At 42.1% G+C, this 15,599-nt stretch overlaps 1 protein-coding gene across 1 annotated transcript in view; it reads right to left on the bottom strand.

Annotated features, from left to right (window-relative positions):
• Positions 1–3,552: 3,552 nt before the first annotated feature.
• LOC115332177 (neprilysin-1-like) overlaps positions 3,553–15,599 on the bottom strand; it is an 81,424-nt gene continuing 69,377 nt past the window's right edge. The window contains exons 16-20 of the mRNA XM_040216234.1: positions 13,916–14,046; positions 10,443–10,508; positions 10,043–10,144; positions 9,037–9,113; positions 3,553–3,652 (exon numbers count right to left, since the gene is read on the bottom strand). Coding sequence (XP_040072168.1) covers positions 3,553–3,652; positions 9,037–9,113; positions 10,043–10,144; positions 10,443–10,508; positions 13,916–14,046 — 476 coding nt within the window. The remainder of the gene's footprint in view (positions 3,653–9,036; positions 9,114–10,042; positions 10,145–10,442; positions 10,509–13,915; positions 14,047–15,599) is intronic.

Raw genomic sequence — 15,599 nt, 5'->3', positions numbered from 1 at the left:
ACACCGTAGTCCTACGGTTCTGCCTCAACGTGACCTCCCAGCTTCCAGGTGCAACGTCCAAGTCTCGCCTCGTATTCGGCAAACACCGCAGCCCTCATTTCGTGCGTAATGAGAAGAAAGGCAGCCTCAATGCATTGCTTGAGGATGTTGAGGGTGGAGATTCGGTCGGTGTAGACCTGTGACTTGATGAACCCCCATAGCAAAAAATCACTAATTGTTAGGTCAGGGGATCGCGGTGGCCATGGCGTGCTGGGCGAGCCTCTTTCCATCCAGCGTCCAGGAAAGGTGTCACTTAACCATTTCCTGACGGAGGTCCACCAGTGTGGGGGGCTCCATCTTGCATGATTACGCAAACTTGTCGTTGCATGTGGAGGGCCTCGAGCTCGGGGAGAAACTCCTACTCAAACATGCGCATATAACTTCTGCCCGTCACAGACTCATCGAAAAAAAAAAGGCCCAACAACATCCTCCCTCCAGATCCCGCACCAGACAGTTGAGAAGTCTCCGTCCCAAGGTACGGAGACTTCTCAACTGTCTGGTGCGAGATCTGGAGGGAGGGTGTTGTTGTCAGACAGACATTGAGAAGTCTCCGTCCCAAGGTACGGAGACTTCTCAATGGAGAAGTCTCCGTACCTTGGGAGAGTACACAGACTTCTCCCATGTCCAGTGCGGTTTGCCGTTGCTCCAGTACCGGCAGTTCTGAGCGTTGACATTTCCGTCGAGGTGAATGACGGCCTCGTCCGAGAACAAAAGGAAGTCCAGATGGGAGGGTTTGGCCGCGATCCTTAGGATCTCTTCGCGGCAAAAATCGAGCCGTCTTGCATAGTCCTCAGGCTTCAGCTCGTGGAGAACGTGAACCTTGTAGGCATGCAGGTTGTGTCGGCGAAGAATCCGGCGCTCAGTGTAATCTGAAACTCCAAACAAACTCGCCGCTCTCTTCGCGGACAGGTGCGGGTCCGCTTCGAAAGCACCCATGATCCCGTACGCGAGCTGCTCTTTCTCTGGCGTGTTGGCGAAAACGTGCTTCTTGTTCGCGACGCTGCCCACTGCGCCAAAACGCTGGACCCACTTCCAGATGGTTCTTTTTGACGGCGGCCTGGAACGGTGCACTCGACGGTATCGGCGGCGAGCATCCTTAAAGCTTTTGCGCTTTAAATACCAAACCACGACGTCCGAGCGTTGCTTTTGGGTTAATCACCTCATCAGGCAGGAAAGTGCAATGAAACACGGTAGAGATTAAAAGTAATCAACGGGAGAACCGGTGTTCGGGTTTGCGAAGAGCAAAGCAAACGACATCTGCTAAAATAATTAGCATGAAGAAATGTTATGCCCGAGCAAATGCACCAAGGTATCACAAATTAGAGCGTGTAATCTTTATTTCCGTTGCAGTGAAAAGCAGTGCGTAAGTGAAATTTCAGAAATGATAGCGAACAATTCCGAATTCGCCGCCAAGCCCGGCAGATGCCCGTGATAACCCGCCAACCCGCATAGGTGGTGGCGCCACCTATGCGATGCAACGCGAAGCAGACGGCCTCCGTCTGCGTCTCTCCGTGGTCGGAGCCTCCCCGTAGAGATTTCTCGTTTTTTTTCTTTTGATTCAGGTAAGCTCATGTTCTGAAACTTAGGAATCTTGATTGGACCGCTAGGGTTACATTCTGGCGAAGTTTGAGCGTTCTGCGATGCGTAGTTTTTTTATGCGGGCCGAAAAGTAGGGTTTACTTTTTTCGATCGGACCCTGTATATATATGTTTATATTATATTCCGAACAGTTGTACATGGTACTGAGGCATCACCCTCAACATTTGGAGCCTGAAAACAAAGTATAGACATATAAAAAAAAAAACACATATTTTGAGATAGCCGTATTTGAAATTCCCGTGCTCCTCGGTGATGTCAAGAATGGCTTGGAGCATTTCCTTGCCCTCTTCTTTTTTCCTTTTTTTTCCTGCCGCTTAAAGGCCGACGACCAGACTCGACATTCTGCAAGGCAGAAGATCCCCCTCACCATGGGGAGGAGGAAACGGGCAACAGTGGGCAGGGTAGAAGGGGGGAGAGAAGGAAGTGGGTGAAAAGTGGAAAGCGCGAACTGGTCGTCGGTCTTCAAGCGAGAGTGTCCTGCATCTTTTCCTCTTCTCTCCTCGTCCATGAGGCACTAGCTCTCGGATTTCGCTCCGCAGCGCCAGTGCGTGCGTGGGCGGACGAGGAACGTCCGTTCCGAGTTTCGATTAATTGCTGGTCCGAAGCGGGACAGTGGAAGGCGAAGTGCAGCGGATTTTAATATGCGACGTGTGGGGCGATGTCGCTTCAGTGTTTGCACCAGGGACTGTCCCAGCACTGGCATATCCGAAAGTGCTGCTCTATGAAGCTTCGAAAGAATAAAACGGAAAGGAAGGCGTTGCTGGAAGACGTTTCCTGCAGGACAACTACTCGGCCGCATGCAACGCAACCATAACAGTCTGCGTTGTCGAGGAGTTACAAATTTGAAGCGGGTGTGAGTACCACGACCCGACAGCGTCCTTATCGCGATCTCCCGGCACTCGATCCAGCGTCTCGCGCGGTACAGGACCCAACGTCCGTGAACGTTCAACTACCATCTCCCTAAGTACGAAAGGTCGTCTGGTACGGAAAAAGACACTCGCTCTTCTCAGCCGTTGCTAAGATTGCACTCACTTCCGGCAAAACCGTCGGACGTTGTCATTTTGAGAGACCGAAGGAAATATGACAATGAGAGGACAGGAGACGATATTGAGGCGTTGACCTCATGACGATACCACTACCGGAATTTTATTTTTACATTTCGAAACCAGCGTCGTCGTGCGCAAGCCAAGGTTGTACAAAGCATGGTTTCTAGACCTTTTTCACAAGGGTGTCGCCATCTTGAAGTATCGTCAATTCCATTATGGGCGAAAACATTGCTGTGCCGTCGCCACGCCAAAGTAATGCATTTAGGATAGAAGCGTAACCGTCACCCATTCTCGTTTTGTCACCCCTTTATTGTTTTTCTTTTGGCAAGTTGAAATGTTTTATTTTTTTGTTGTTACAAATACCGGATAAGCCTAATTGGCGGCTGAAGGCGAGAGTAAGCGAAAAAGGCCTACACACGCCATAATAAATGTTATAAAAATCAAAACTTGAAACCTCAATATTTCTGCCTATTGAACCACCAATTACGTCGCATCAAGTAATCAGAAAAACAATTGCAGGAAGGTAAGGTGGAGAAGGGCGAGCTCGTTTAAAAAACGCGTCTGCACAACAATTTTTTTTTCGCGTTGCAATTTTTTTTAAGTAATTGATTTGACACCATTTCGGAGCGTTTAAGGCTGTAAAAAAAAAAGACCAATTATGGGGTATTGGTATTCCTTAAAAGTAGAACGAAGTATAGGCGTGCGGGGTTCGAAGCACATAGTTCCTTCCGCGTTGTTGCGGCGTTCATTTCTAGCTCCGATAAAGACGCGGCAATATGAAAAGTAGTACAGCCTAGCTAAAGTGTAGCTCTCTTTAACTTTGTTTTAATATAATTTAATAAAGTAAAATAGACTGCATGATAAGTTGTTACCACAAAATGCATTTATTTTTAGGAGCCATGGGAGAACCTGGCATACACCTGAAAGCCTTTTGAAATGCGTTGCAGTTCTGCAGGGACACATTAACTCTGAAAAAAAGAGAGTAATCGTGAACAAGAATGTACTGGCTGTATTGAAAGAAAGTAACGCTATTTCGAAGCTTTAAATTAATGTTGTTTTTAAATATGAATAATGACAATAAGTACTAAAATAAAAAAGACTCGTGATTAAACGCGATCTGGATGCACAGACAAAAACAACATGGTTGAGTTTTTGTTTTAAAATTTTCCGTTCAATGTTGTCCCCCGAAAAAAAGGGGTCCCTTGAACAGTAATAAACCTACTTATTGAGGCTAGACGTACGAGACAAATAAGATACACACAAGTATTCTACGCTTACTCTGTAATTACACAAAACAAGTGTTATGGAAAGTGTATTTAAGGTAAGGGCTTGAATTACTTCGTATTAGTCATCTTGAACTTGTGTAGAGAGGGGAAGAATTAAACGGAGAGATTGATGTTAGCTGGTGTCTTTTCTTCATTTAACTCTTCCTCTATCTACACAGGTTCAAGTTGACCAATACAAAATATCCAAGGTATATTTGGAGCCTTGTAATGTTATAAAATAAAATTATGCTTTGAATATTTACACCCTAATGGCCTTACTTAGTCGATCGCAGCAGCTGTTTTCTTGTACCCTTGCAGCGCATCACGAGCATCACAATTAGACTGAAATTATTAATACCTTGTTTCGAATATCGGTCATATATTTTGTAATCGATGTATTTAGCTAAAATGTCTGCTGTAATTTATTACTGTGCGTAATCAGAACATTTTTAATGTAGTTTTTTTTTTGCAAAGCTATCGTTAACCTAGAAAACAAACAAACATACTGGTGAAATATAAAGCCGAAAATTCAGTTGCGCAGCACGTACTTCAAACTCTTCTTACATGACCTGCACCAACGAGTTGTGTTAAAGGTGTAGTTCTAAATGTAGGGCATCCAAGATTCGTAAACATTTAACCAAAATATTTCTTTCTAAAACGGACTATCAAGCATTTGCCATGTCATTTTGAAGTATGTCTCCAAAATCTGAGGCCAGATTCATAAAAAACCTCTTACCTACGGCAACTTAGCTAAGAAGTTCGTAAAGTTACGATCATCGTAAGATGAGGCGAAAACGGTATTCACAAACGCGTTCTTAAGTGAGAGGAGGAAAGTTACGACTTCTTACGGAGAAACGATGACTTCCGGTGCTGTTGCTATGCCAACGGCGTCTTCGGCAGAACAAACAACCAATTAGAGAGCTAGTCATAGTTCGGAGCACGTGGATTTTTAATAACAAACACAGGCTAACGACTCGTTGACAGACAGCTCTGTGTATGTCCTGTCCTGTCTGTGTGTAAATGTGTAGTGTTCAAGCTGATTCTCATAAACACGGGCGACCTTTCCACCACCGCTTGTCTGGGGTTCGTGTCCGTGCAGTGGTATATTGACGCTAACACGATTTAAACGCTTCGTTGACTGCTACAAACTCGATCGCTACGAAGTCAACACAACTGTCATCGTTGGTAAAAGCCCCGTGCCAGTCGTTTGCAAAGCGACGTAGAAGGAAACAAACCGCCGCGGCGTTTCTCGCGGCCTCGGAAATGCAGGAGTGAGCCGACGTTAAAAAAGATAGGTTTGAACTACGAGAGTGTCAGCAAGAGTCGCGCAAATACCTGTTCACACTCGGAGCGGACGCGTGCGTTTGATCGAAGTGCTGGATTCAGACTGCGTTTTGGTAAGCGCTTCGGGACCGATCTTCTACGATTGCAACTCGATACTGACGTGACACTCGGCAAAGAAAGGTTGGACCGGCATCGCGTAGCTCCCACAAACTGATACAGCTCGACAGTTAAAAATGGCATACTAATAACAAAGTGTACATACCGTGTTCCGAAGGTAATCCATACGGCGTTTATTTGAGCTCTATATCACACAAAACAAGGAGATAGAATCGAGGAGTCCCTTTTCGACGACAGCGTTCGTCACCGCTGCCTCGGAAAACAAGGTGATCGAGATGATAAGGGGAATCGGTTGACCTCTGAAATTTAGTTCAGCTATCAAACTATTCATACGGGGAGGGTCCACAAGAGTCGCGCGGGCATATTCCATTCAGCAAGCCAGCCGGTCGTGGGCAGACGGTCTTGGCCAAGGACCGTCTGAGCAATGCTGCGCCGGAACGGGTCGGAGTGCCTGCTAGGCCTATATATTCTGCCGAGCTCGCTTGGTCGGTGGGATCGTCGCCTTTGTTGCCTTTTCCGGGTGTCTGTGGATCCAGCGTTCATGTTCGTCGTGGTCGGTTTCAAGTACTTCTTCATTTTTTTCTTGCTGCTTGAAGTCGGGACGCGCAAGAAGAGCAGGTAGAAAAATAAATGTCCATTGGGTCGTCGCGACCGAGCAACTGAGCGACGTTGTCGGCCATGTTATTTTGATCGTAGAAAGTGCGTAAGACAGCTTCGGAGCTGTCGTAGGATTTTGTCGTAACCTGCGCAAAAGTTACGACAATTTCGTTTCGAGAATACGGATTTTCTCTCAAATTTGTCGTACGCATTTTTTTCGTCGTAAGTTCGCTTTGAGAATCTGGCCTCTGGATAAGAAAGGCTTTCGAAGCTATACCTTGTAGGTCGTAATAAAGGTTGGGAGCCTGAGAGCTAGTTAAACCCAATACCACTAGATATTAAACAGAGGGTCCTTATCCCATACAACCTGTCTCGGCCATAGCCCGATATTATCATTGCTGCTTCAGGTTCTATATTACATGAGCAAATGACATTTTAGCGAGCAGTGTCGTGTGGCCGAATTGACATATTACCGAATAATGGGGGTGTGCGTTAACCCATCCCCCGTTTGCTAAAACGGCGCTTTTGCTAAAACGGTGTTTGCTGAAACATCGTTCGATGAACTGAGTGCCACCCGCTGCTTCATTTTTATATTGTGATGCTGGTGTTTTCTTCACTGTAAAATGAATTGCCGTCTAATTTGAATTCTGTTACTCAGTTAGTTTAATGCATGCAGGACCATGAAGATATACATTAGGGCAAACATAATATAAAAAATCTCGAAATAAAGGTAAAACTTCTAGGGACAACAGGCTACTCAGTTCCAAATAGAATCTTCCGTTTGACACAATATTAGCCGATAAATTTGCTTAGTGTATTAATTCAGTATTCTCGAAAAAATGTTCTTGAAGAGATCAGTGCAGCAGCAGAATAGCCTTAAGTATTAAATTTCATTTGAACTGTAAAACCTATAGTAAAAAAGAAATACTTTATTTTTATGCGAATGTTGCAGTTAAACATCTTACAAAAGAATGTCATCCGAAGTACCATTTTTTACTCTTGCTTTGTTAAAGGCTGACCTACAGAAGCGTCTTCTTCCTGGGAAAGCACTTTTCAAGTGTCCTTTCCATTACCTGTCGGCTCTCGCGCGTTTGCATTTCAACTTTCCGAAAAAAAGTCCCCGAGCTAGTTCCCGCAGAATGGAGAATCTCCTTTCTCGAATGGAAAAAAAAAAAATTGAGGGGAAGTTTCCTCTTGTCTGGTTGCTCGTCGGCAATGAGGCCCCCTGTTGTAAGCTTGGTAATCGAACACAGACGTAAAAAGTAAAAAACAATATCTTAGAGCAACGGAAGAAGAGGGGAACGTAACGTGCTCGCCAGTTTCCGACTTAAATTAGGTTTTATACCTCTGCAGAGTCTGAAAAATACAGAATAATGACCTTCACAAATTAATAATTTCTGCAGTGACTATGATGACCTAGCTGAAAGGGGGGCAAAAATGTATATATAAAGAAAAGTAGTCTAAATAATAAAGCTTTAAGGTTGCTACAGCAGCTTAGCGTATAATGTGTTCCGTGCCCTTCCGTGTAAACAATTAAAGGCTGAAAACATTTTAGTTTTGATAACGTGTCGCTGCCGAGCGTATTTACCCGTTTTAAATTCGCGATATTTGAGGTCCACATTTTTAAACTAGATTACACTCTCCGCTTGAAAAAATACAACATTATTTTTAGAAAAAGAATACTGATAGTCAACGTGATCCCCAGATCAAAAACGTAATTCTTCTCATAATCTATAAGAAAGAAGCACATTTTTGACAGAACAACGTAGTTCATCCCAATAGGAAGCGAGGTTAGAGTTCACTCCGAAGGCTTAAAGTATAAAATATAACTTCCACCGTCCTTAAGATATCAGTTGTAACCCTTGAATAATAAAAAGTGACGGTTCCTTAACTTTTATGTATGCGAAGGAACAGTGACCTTAATATGCAACGTACTGCCGAACCTATGTCGCCAGCAACACGAGGGTGTGAAACAAGATGAAATGACCTTCACTTGTACATTGCTACCTGCTTTTAAAATTATACCTGATATTTTCTAACTGTCGAATAAGTATAATTTAATTATAACTATTTTTACAATGAATGATATACATTACAACAGATGCCGTCACTCTCTAGACTCTTTGCAATAAAATTGCGGTACTTTCAGTCTCACATAAGTATCGCAAATGTCCGGTTACTTTTTTGTTCTAGTGTCACTACAATCAAATTACAAGTAACCCAATCTGATACTTCAGTGGGTTGCCCAACTGTTCGCCATTTTCACCTCCGTAGAGTGTATTACTCTCCATCTCTGATACGATCTCTCCTTAGCCCGATCACCTACGTTTTTTCGAGAGTGAACCACTCGTGAACGATTTCCCGACTCAAGACAGAATGACCAAATTCAATGCCTACCACTCTTGCCTCCTACCCGAAATTATCATATACTGGAATGACCTCCCAGATGACTTCGCCTTGCACTAACCAATCCCTTCTCCTTGCAATGCTAGCAGGGCCCCTAATGGTACTTCTGAATAACTTAGTTACTTAATACACGAATAAATTAATCAATAGAAATACATAATGGTCTATTATCGATTATCATAGATTGGAGAAGATTGTGAGCTGATGGAATTCGTCTGGAGTCAACCACGATTTGCGATTACAAAGACTAACTGAAAAGCGGCCACGGACCATATGGTCGACACATCAGTATATGCCCTCATGGTCTCCAACAAATAATAATAAATTAAACAATTGCTCGTTAACGTTCGCGAAGTCGCGGTCAGCCAAGTTTGTGAGCAATGCTCAGCAGGCTTTGTCGAAACTGCGATTGTTGCCAAAGAATCCACGACAAGAAAATAATGCATATAAGCAAAGAGCGTTGCCACTAACAATTTTTATAAAAACAAAAACAAAAACAAAAAAATGTCCCGTGGTTATCAGCTTATGAAATCCTGGATGGCGTAAAAAATTATTCTTTTACTTATATTGTTCTCAAAAAGCTATAATCTAAATTAAAGAAATAACGCATAGAAAAGATTAGTAAAACTAACGCACCTAATACGAGGACAACAGAAGTAGCGGTAGTTAAAATATTCACTTACCTAAATTCTGGAAGACTGTGAGAATTAACTTTTATATATTGCTTCCGTGCTCTGGTTGTGTATTTGCTGCATAGAGACTAAATTCACGGAATATAAGTTATATAATTAAACACTATCCATTATGCGCAATGTAATACATCTACCCCAAACACTGAATTAAAAATAATACAATCAATTAAGTACAAAACGAGCGTGTTGGTAACCATATCCACAATAAGGAAGTTAACACAGAGAAGGGTCCGATCCTGTGTTACCTTCCATATTTTGTATAAAATTAATATTTGCAGGTACAGTGACTCCCGTTATCACACACGCATACTTATTATAGAGCGATTTCAGCTTTGTCGCAAAATACTTTTTCTAAAATAAATCTTAAATGATACAATAATACGGTTTGTACAGGTTAGTAATGCGGCAAGGGGAACAAACTATGAAGGACGAATAATCCCAATAAGACATATCCAACTTGTAAAATATATTTTGACATTAAAAACATTATGGTTTGAATTGAAAACTGTACGAATCCAAAATAGCCAATTAATTAATAATTTGGAGAAATATTTGACGCGCGTGCTAATTTTTGTTTCCCGAAAACGCAACAAAGTTGGACGAAACCGCGCGGCTTTTACGTCTCTTATCATACGCGTTTTTACACTGCCATCCTCGCGCCTCTAGCAAAGGTGGTAACTTTAGCGCACCACCGCGCTTCACACGCGCTCCAAGTATTTCTGCACTTCACTGCTTAGTGGTTTTCCATAGGTTCAGGAAGTTTCTAGTTCGGACAGTGTTTATTTTCTCAACTTATGAAGGTAATTGACAAAACTGAGTTAATTATGTGTCTCACAGTGGACAATGAGGCCCCTTTGTCCGTATAACTCACCTGTACAAATAGCTATATGTAACTTTCACGGCTTGATTAAGAAAAAGTGTTCAAGATAAAATAAAACAGCCTACATCTGTACAACCTCAAGATAACATGTAGGTTACCGTTAACTTCAATACATACATTTCCGAACGAAATAAAAAGTAGCTGGCGTGATGAATGCTGCTCTAGGCCAGGAAGCTTCACATCCGCGGCTGGTGTTTCTTTTATTATCGCTTTCAAGGCCTGAAAATGAAAAATTGTTCGTGTCATGCTGGCTGTTTTTGGCTAAACGTAAACCTAGCACAACGAATTCAATAATGGTCTATCTATGTGGATGTTGCTTTCTGTTCATGACTCTTCGCAACATCATTTTTGCCAGTGAAATTGAAAACATACCGTGGTACAACTTTGTTTGCAATTTTATGTGCCACCACTTTTTTAAATAACTAATGAAAAATGTATGTTGAATGTCTGTTACAAGCTCCACTATTATTCACAATCTTCGACATGCATGAAGCCCAGTAGAAATGTAAAGACCCACCTTCACAGCTGCTCGGATGCCACCATTATCCGCAATATTTTCGACTTTTGTACGGACTCCACGCAGCTGCGCAGAAACACAATAAGCAATAAATCAATATATTCAACATAATCAGCGCTTTAGTTTACACGTAAGTTTTTTTATCCCTTAAACTAACTGATCAATTTACTAACTATTAGTCAGAGCAAGCCCGAAATCTTGTATAGACACCGCCTAGATGGATTTCACCTTGTGACGAATGACAGACAAAGAGGCAGAAGAAAATGAAATGAACTAAAGATTTATTGTGGGCTAAATTGTGCCAAAAACGGAAAAGAACGCACGTCGAGAATGCAGCAGCGAGGCAATTGTACAGTACGTCGCGTAACAGTTGGCAATTGCGAGAAAGAATCAGCGAATAAATCGGCAATACGGCGCACGGCTCTTTATCTACTATTCGACGTAGCCACATAGAATGTTGGACCAAGAGCTAGGGCGAGCCTGATTAGGCGAGGTCATTCTTACCTCCTATCGTTTACGCTCGGGGTAAGAATGTACGCGAATCTTCTGGATGAACGGAAAAGCGTAGCTTCTCGATCATGCACGCGGAAATATACGTAGAATAGAAGCATTTCGTATTGCATTTAGCCCAAAGGAAGTGTAAGAAGTTCTGAACACTGTTCGTCTTAATTTCAGCGCACTGATTTGCAATCATGAGTTGGTTCGGTGCTCACATATATTGCGTTAAACTAAATATAAAATAAAATTCCCCTCTAATAAAGTGCTAAGTCACTTTAAAAAAAAAAATTTTGATATGGTCAGTTTCCAGAACCTCTTGTAGAGGGATGTCGTCGTTAATAGCTTTCCTTCAACACAGGCGGCTATTTGCACCTCGTATAAACAAACACGTCTTAGACTACGCAATTTTTATAGAGTACGCTGCATACACTAAATCTATTCTCTTATTTGTAACAAATTGTTTTGTTACAAATAAGTCGAAAAATAAGTCGTCATCGAAATAACACTTTTACAGAGTCCAAAATACCGGACAAAATGAAACAAAAGCTTTTAATCTGAAGAATTACATGTAATGCTGCAGTCCGAGATATCAAGACTAATGGAAATCTTAGCGGTTAAAACAATCATACGAAGGAATTTTTATTCGGCGGGAGCATAACTTTGGCACTGACTCGTTTAAAGTTAACAAACAAACTTTTTTTATTGTTATTCCGCACGTGACTTTGTACGGTTGATCTTAATTGGAACATGTCCTGGAACTTTAGGTACACTTAACGAGCCAAAATAATTCATTTGATTATCAGCCTAATCCAAGACCATTTCCAAATTAAAATCTCGCCAGATATTTATGCTTGCAAACTTAGCACTTCATTAAATTTCAGTTAGTGCCGCATCTTTTCAACACGACAATACATGGGCTATATTTACGCCATAAAGAACTATATTGTTGCAGCGAATCCTTCGTGTGATTCTATTTAATCGGAATTAAAATAATTTATATCTGGCACATAATATACAACTAATGTATTTATATTTTAAACGTACACTGAAATAGTGTGGTCAATAAGGTTTGCATTCAAAAAGCATTTTGTGCGCAAGGTTGAAGCACTCTTAAAGGCCTTTTATGATGTGTTCGTTATAAGGGGTAAAGGCGCTCGGTGTGTGTTTTATGACACGCAGATCTAATGGGTTTTATAATATTGAACTAGATTATTCTATAAACAATTTTTAGAGATTCGAGTGAAATCTGTCACAAGTAGAACAAGACAAAAGAAATTTCCGTAAAAAAAAGAAAAAAAAAGAACTGAGTACACCTAAGTACTTTTTATAAGCTGTGATTGCGAAAGCAAGAATGTTGCTATCCGCTCCCGTAGTTCGTCTGCGGTGTACTGGCGTAGAGAGTCACATTTCGCTACTGCCGAGGTTGCGGCTGCCGACGATGTAGATGACTAAGGCGGCGCCATGATCCTCGGCGCCGAGAGCAGCAGAGGCCGACCAGAGCCGTATATGTAGAGAGTTTGGTCAATGGGAGGTGCGGGCAGAGCCAGGGCGTGCGGCAGACTCGGAAAGAGGTCTTGGCATACTCTCTTGATCAACCAGAAGCCGAAAAGAATCCCCTAGCGGTGGTAGCCAGAAACAGTTCTGATCGAAGGTCTATGTTCGTATATGGTTTTAATAAGTGCGTAAGAGTAAAGTGTAGTAACTCTTTGTGGTTGAAAATAGGGTGCACCTGTTGTTTTCATCATGATCATGCAGAAAGATGTAAGAAACGAATGCGCCGCTCAACTCTGTTTTGCTCGGACAGAGTGTGACCGCTCGGACGGCAGATTCCAGGCCCTTGCCGTTTGGCGTACGGATTATGTCGATCGTTCCGCTAGTCGCACTCTTCCACCATCATTTTGGATGAGCGTGATTGAAACATCACGTGTACCATATTTTCAGCCATTGAGGGTTAATCCAATGCAGTTATCAGGTTTGTTTTTCGCGACCACCGCCAGGGTATTATTTCCGGCTTCTGGTTGGTCACATTCGAATTTCTGAAGACGGCGTGGAACACGCCCCGCCCACTTTCGGCCAATGGCGCCTCCTCATTTGTCTCCTATACTTCCCAACGAATGGCCACTCTCTCTACATATACGGCTCTGGGGCCGACTTGCTACAAACAGCGTCTCAGCTGATACTGGCGAAAAGAAAGCACTGCCAAAGCCAGCGCACGAGCTGAGCGGGACTCAAGCCGCGTTTCAAGACGCTCGCGCGCTCCAGCCTTTGCAGTGCTTTCTTTCACCGAGTCTTCGGCATTAAAACCATTAACAGGCAATATTGCGAGCCTTTCTGTAGCAGTTCGTTGATATGTGAATGCTGCAGCTAATCGGTGATTGCGGTAATAAGACTGTGTTAAAAATGTAACTCCAGTGAAGTTTGAGTTAATGGTTCATTATACTGTATATCCCGAGGTAGTAATAAACGGTGCTACGTAATTTCTTAAAACTGTACTATTTCTCGCGCAATCTATATTTACAGCTCAAAACAAACTGAAATCGAAACATTACTCTCGGTGACCAACATTGCCCCTGCGTCGTCATCTACATGTTATAACAGCTCCAATCACATTGCTCAAATCGGGACGCCACGTACAAGACGTCCAATCGCAGCTCAGCGCAAGGGCGAATGTGTTGTATGCCACGATCGGCAGTTTGCTACACCCGACGACGCTTGCACAACCACGACCTCACCATATTAATTGTACTACGAGCGATTAATACGATGAGAACTACTTTAGAGTCCTCAATTTTTGAAATAGTAAACGTATATCAGTAAAACCTTGGAATTGTTTTGTGTCCTGATAAATTACCATCTTAGTATTTCTTTAAAACACCTCGGCGATATCATATTCAACACTTTTCCCGGTCTCTTTTTCAATGTGCTTACAAGCTTTCACGCAATCTCTTGCCGCTTCGATTGAAAATTATGCTTACGTGTTCTTTAGCTTCCCTGTCATATATTTTCGAATACTGGTCACGAAAGCAGTCAGCTTGGACTTCGAAAGAACTGCGGACAGCTTCAGACCACCAGTCACGATACCGGCCAGTTGAATCGTATCTAGATCCTGGGATAACAAAGACATTTCGTCTCATCATCTTGAAATACGCAGAGTTTCCCCGCAAGGAGAAATCGGAGCTATTTTACTTTCCGCAACTAAATCGTGAGACGTCCTAGCATTTTATTTTTACACTACGTGATTTCACAAGGACTAGGCTACGTGGCTGTGGAAACAAAATTCAGTTTTTATTTTGCGACACAACTAAAGTTTGTTGAAGGTTTATAAAACCAGGAAAGCATTTTTCGAGAAAATAATCTACTCTTCTCACTTTAATCAAATCAAAAAAAAAAAAAAAAAAAAAAAAAAAAAAAACTACTCCGAGCACGGAGCTTTGTGGGCGGGTCTTGTGGTGCTTTTCTTTATCTGCAACACCCTATAAGGTAATAGCGCAGAGTCTTCCAAGGCACGAACTGGTCGAATGGGCGTGGTGCATGACCCGTGAGGGACGGGCATGTCTGTTACCGCAGTGTAATAACATAACTTATATAAGAATAAATCACAGCATACATTCGTGTCATGTATTCTCAAATCTAATGAAATATTTTATACACGTATAAGGGGGGTTTTCATTAAGTGTGGGCGAGATCACTCCTAAAAAATATGCATATCACAAAAAAAAAAGAAAAAAGTACAGTGTCTAAACTTACATAATAATTCGCTTATTTCCATCTACATCGATGGTGGAGGTCGAGGACACAAGCTGTGAAATACAGTTTGACAAGGCCTTCAACCCCCTACATAGGCACAACAGCAAAGTTACAAAAAAAAAAAAAATGCCACTTCTTGCGAAAGTACAAAACGGGTGGATCATATACGCAAACAACACACAAATAAAATATTGAATAATCCTAGAAATATTAAACCAACCGCCATATCACTGGCATTTTACCTATCTAGGCTTACAAAATATTCTCTAAGTTGCTTTAAATAGCATCCTAGTCAAATCCAACTAACTGGCATCAAACTGGTTGAACAATTTAGGCATCGTATATCTAATCATCTAAGAGCTGTAATTTGTCCTCCGCGCTACCATTTCCCAATGTTCTGCGTGACGAGTGGGGTAAGCCGGTTCCTTCACCAGATAGATGTCCCAAATTCGTAAGAAAACGCGTGTTTCCGTAGCTTTCCAATTTGAATGTATTGCTAAGTCTATAATACTATAAATTGTATATACAATAATACCTCGTCAACTCGAAGTCATAAGAACCGGGGAAAAATTGGAGATAAGCGAAATTTTGAGATAAGCAAAGTACCGAAATTGTTTTACCTCTGATCGCGTGATGTTATAAATAAAACTTCTAGCAATCGGGTCGTCGTCACTAAATACTTCGGTCCACTCGGTGTTGGTAACATCCTCACAAGCCGCATCCAACCGATCTAGAGCAATGCTTTGAAATAATATAGGTTGTGTTTTGGTTCTGTTTTGAGATATATTCTTGATTTTATACATATTGGGAGATGATTGCTCAGATAACACGCAAGGACTCCGCTTTTTATGTCGCTAAGTAGAAGATTGACTATAAATAGGTGTATTGTAGTTTCTGTATGCAAAGCACTCC

Source organism: Ixodes scapularis, unplaced genomic scaffold (genome assembly GCF_016920785.2).
Source record: "Ixodes scapularis isolate PalLabHiFi unplaced genomic scaffold, ASM1692078v2 PGA_scaffold13__105_contigs__length_92229423, whole genome shotgun sequence".
Taxonomy (NCBI): Eukaryota; Metazoa; Arthropoda; class Arachnida; order Ixodida; family Ixodidae; genus Ixodes; species Ixodes scapularis.
This window is presented reverse-complemented; position numbering and strand designations above follow the sequence as displayed.